This window comes from Echinops telfairi, unplaced genomic scaffold (genome assembly GCF_000313985.2).
Source record: "Echinops telfairi isolate 266 unplaced genomic scaffold, ASM31398v2 ScPeMD7_7420;HRSCAF=8458, whole genome shotgun sequence".
In the NCBI taxonomy this organism is placed as follows: domain Eukaryota; kingdom Metazoa; phylum Chordata; class Mammalia; order Afrosoricida; family Tenrecidae; genus Echinops; species Echinops telfairi.
The window spans coordinates 6,204,704-6,207,409 of NW_022111320.1; the positions used below are offsets into that span (position 1 = coordinate 6,204,704).

Consider the following 2,706-nt stretch of genomic DNA (forward strand, 5'->3'; position numbering starts at 1 on the left):
AACAGCTGATGAACTCAAACTGTGGGACAGTCTACAAAATAACAGGCCTGTTTTCTCCCAAACTGTTAGATCGTAAGTGAAAAAAGAAAGGCTGTAGAGTTGCTACAGATTAAACATGGTTATTAGAGACATGACAAATATGTGCAATCTATCCCAAGGGCTCAAATAGAAAGTAAATGTTTAAAAATGATGATGGCAACATATGTACAAATATGCTTGATACAATTGATGTATGAAATGTTAAAAGATCTGTAGGAACCCCCAATAAGATGATTTAGAATTTTTTTTAAATGTGTAATCCATGAAAAAAAAAGCCAATTTTTATGGATGACATTAGGAGGAAAAAACTTTAAAAAACTTTAAAAAACTTTAAAACTAAAAAAATTTAAAAGTGAACTCCAGATTAGATGGTAGAAGTATATCAATGTTAAATTTCCCAACTTTCATAAATATATATTGTGATTATGTAACAGAAAACCCATATTTTTATGAAATTCATTTACATATTTATGGTTAAAGGGCATGTCTGCAAATTACACTCAAATGTTTCAGAAAATGTGCGCACGTGTGTGTGTGTGTGTGTGTGTGTGTGTGTGTGTGTGTTTAATAAGAGTGTAGGGAGCGAGAGAAGAGCCAATGATACAGTATATGGGACAAAATGTTAAATTTTAAATATGGATAAGGACATATAGAAGTTCATTGAAGAGTCCTGGTAAAGTAGTAGGTTATGCCTTGGACTGTTAACTTCAAGGTCAGCAGTTCAAATCCACCCACTTCTCATGGCAGGAGGAGGCTGTCTCCTCTCGTAAAAATTTACAGCCTCAGAAACTCAAAAGTGGCAGTTTTACTCTGTCCTCGAGGGTCACTATGAGTTGGAATAAATTTAGTGGCAGTGGGTATAGTTGGTAGGGGTTTACTGTACTATTCTTGCAATTTTTCTGTAAATGTGAATTATATTAAAATAAACAGTTTTAAAAAACAGTCAAGGTGGAATAATGGAGGCTTTGATTAGTGGTTTGGACTGTTGAATGCAAAGTTGATGATCTGAATGTAAACCCCCACCTAGTTTACAATTTAAAATGTTTTTGTGGGTTTTTTTAATAAAAATAAGTTAATCCTCTCTCTCCTTTATTATCTGAGGTAAATTAAATTCCAACTGTGAAACAAACACAGCCAAATTCCACTTTGGATGCAATCTTCTATGGCGCTAGCACGAAGTATGAGCACATATGCATCTCATTTAATTGTAAAAAAAAGGCTATAAAGCAACCTGCCATGCTTCTCTCTGTAAATGTAGTGAAAGCTGATGTGATTGTCTGGCATCCACTCCTTCCCTCTTCTGCTTACAAAAGTCTTTCCCTGCTGTTTCAAAGGAGATGATCTGAGACCCAATCCAGAGAGACTCAACCGCTTGACTGAAGCGATATGCTCAGTGAGGAACACAAAACCCAACACGCCCAGGGCCCTCTCCGCAACTTGCCGGCCAGAACACTGAGTGAAGCACGCTTTCAGCTGTCTAGTAGAACAAGCCAGCCCGCTCACCAAGTGGAACAAATAAGCCTAGGGATAACAACAGCCCTGGCCTTGGCAGTGTAAAGATCTACTCCCAGGCTAGAAGAATCTAAAATTCCATTTGTACTAAAGCAGCATATACGATTTCTGTTATTTTTCAATGAAGGTAGCCCCGAACTCACACAGTATACCAACAAATGAAAAAGTTCAAGTACTTCTAAGAGCACAAAAATTAAAATATTCCCTTAAAAGTAGCTTTTTATTTACCAGTAATATAGCTATGATCAAATTATATGCATCTCCAACTCTTTCAGTGAAAATTAACATCTACTAGTTACTACAAGTTAGATTTAATCAATAGTTTACCAAACAAGTGTAAGCTGTGTCCCTTTCTTAGTGTGTTATAATGAAACCTGAAAAGAGTAGCAATCAAAACTGCTGAGAGCTTAGCTCTGGAGAGTACAAAGTGAAGTCAAAAATCCACATTCCAGTCCAGTATGTATTAGTTCAATTTGCTTTCTTCATGACAACATGTAGGCACATCCACAAATAACAGCTTCATAGAACAACTCAAAGCAAAGTCATCCTAGCATGTACTTCAGACACAAAGATGAGCACAAAACATTTATTTAAAACTTACCATCAGAACTTGTGAGGACAAAGCTTTCTGCTTGAGTCTGCTTCTTAACGCCTAAGTTTTTTGGAAACCAGTGAAGATCTATTGGGTAAATGTCATCAGAAAGCTTTACTATCTGACTTGTTTCACTGGTCAGCAAGTTCCACTTCACGATCTGGTGATCATCACTACAGGAATAAAGTTCTTCGGCAGTGGTCCAGCCCACACAGCTTACTAGTTCTTGATGTAACCCCGTGTTAAGGAAGGGTAGAACACACCAATGTCTACATCCAACTCAATAAAATAAAGAAATAGAGTATTTTTTAAAAAGTAAAATAGGTTAAAGCTCCTAGAGGTATTTTTCATTTTGTAAGCTTTACATTTTTTCTCATATAGAGAAAAATATAAGAACCATAGGAAGAATAGAAAGCAATGTGAGAAATTCAAAGACCAAAATAAGAGAAGAAAAAAACGAGGTGAATACATGAAAATTTAAAACTTCTGTTACAAGATACTCCATAAATGAGACCAAAGCTCACCCATCAAATAGATTGAATATGGAAAATGCTACACTAAAC

At 35.8% G+C, this 2,706-nt stretch overlaps 1 protein-coding gene across 1 annotated transcript in view; it reads right to left on the minus strand.

The window, feature by feature from the left end:
* The window catches only part of IFT80 (intraflagellar transport 80), a 183,342-nt gene that overhangs the window by 161,624 nt on the left and 19,012 nt on the right, over positions 1–2,706 (minus strand). The window contains exon 3 of the mRNA XM_004704111.2: positions 2,153–2,374. Coding sequence (XP_004704168.1) covers positions 2,153–2,374 — 222 coding nt within the window. The remainder of the gene's footprint in view (positions 1–2,152; positions 2,375–2,706) is intronic.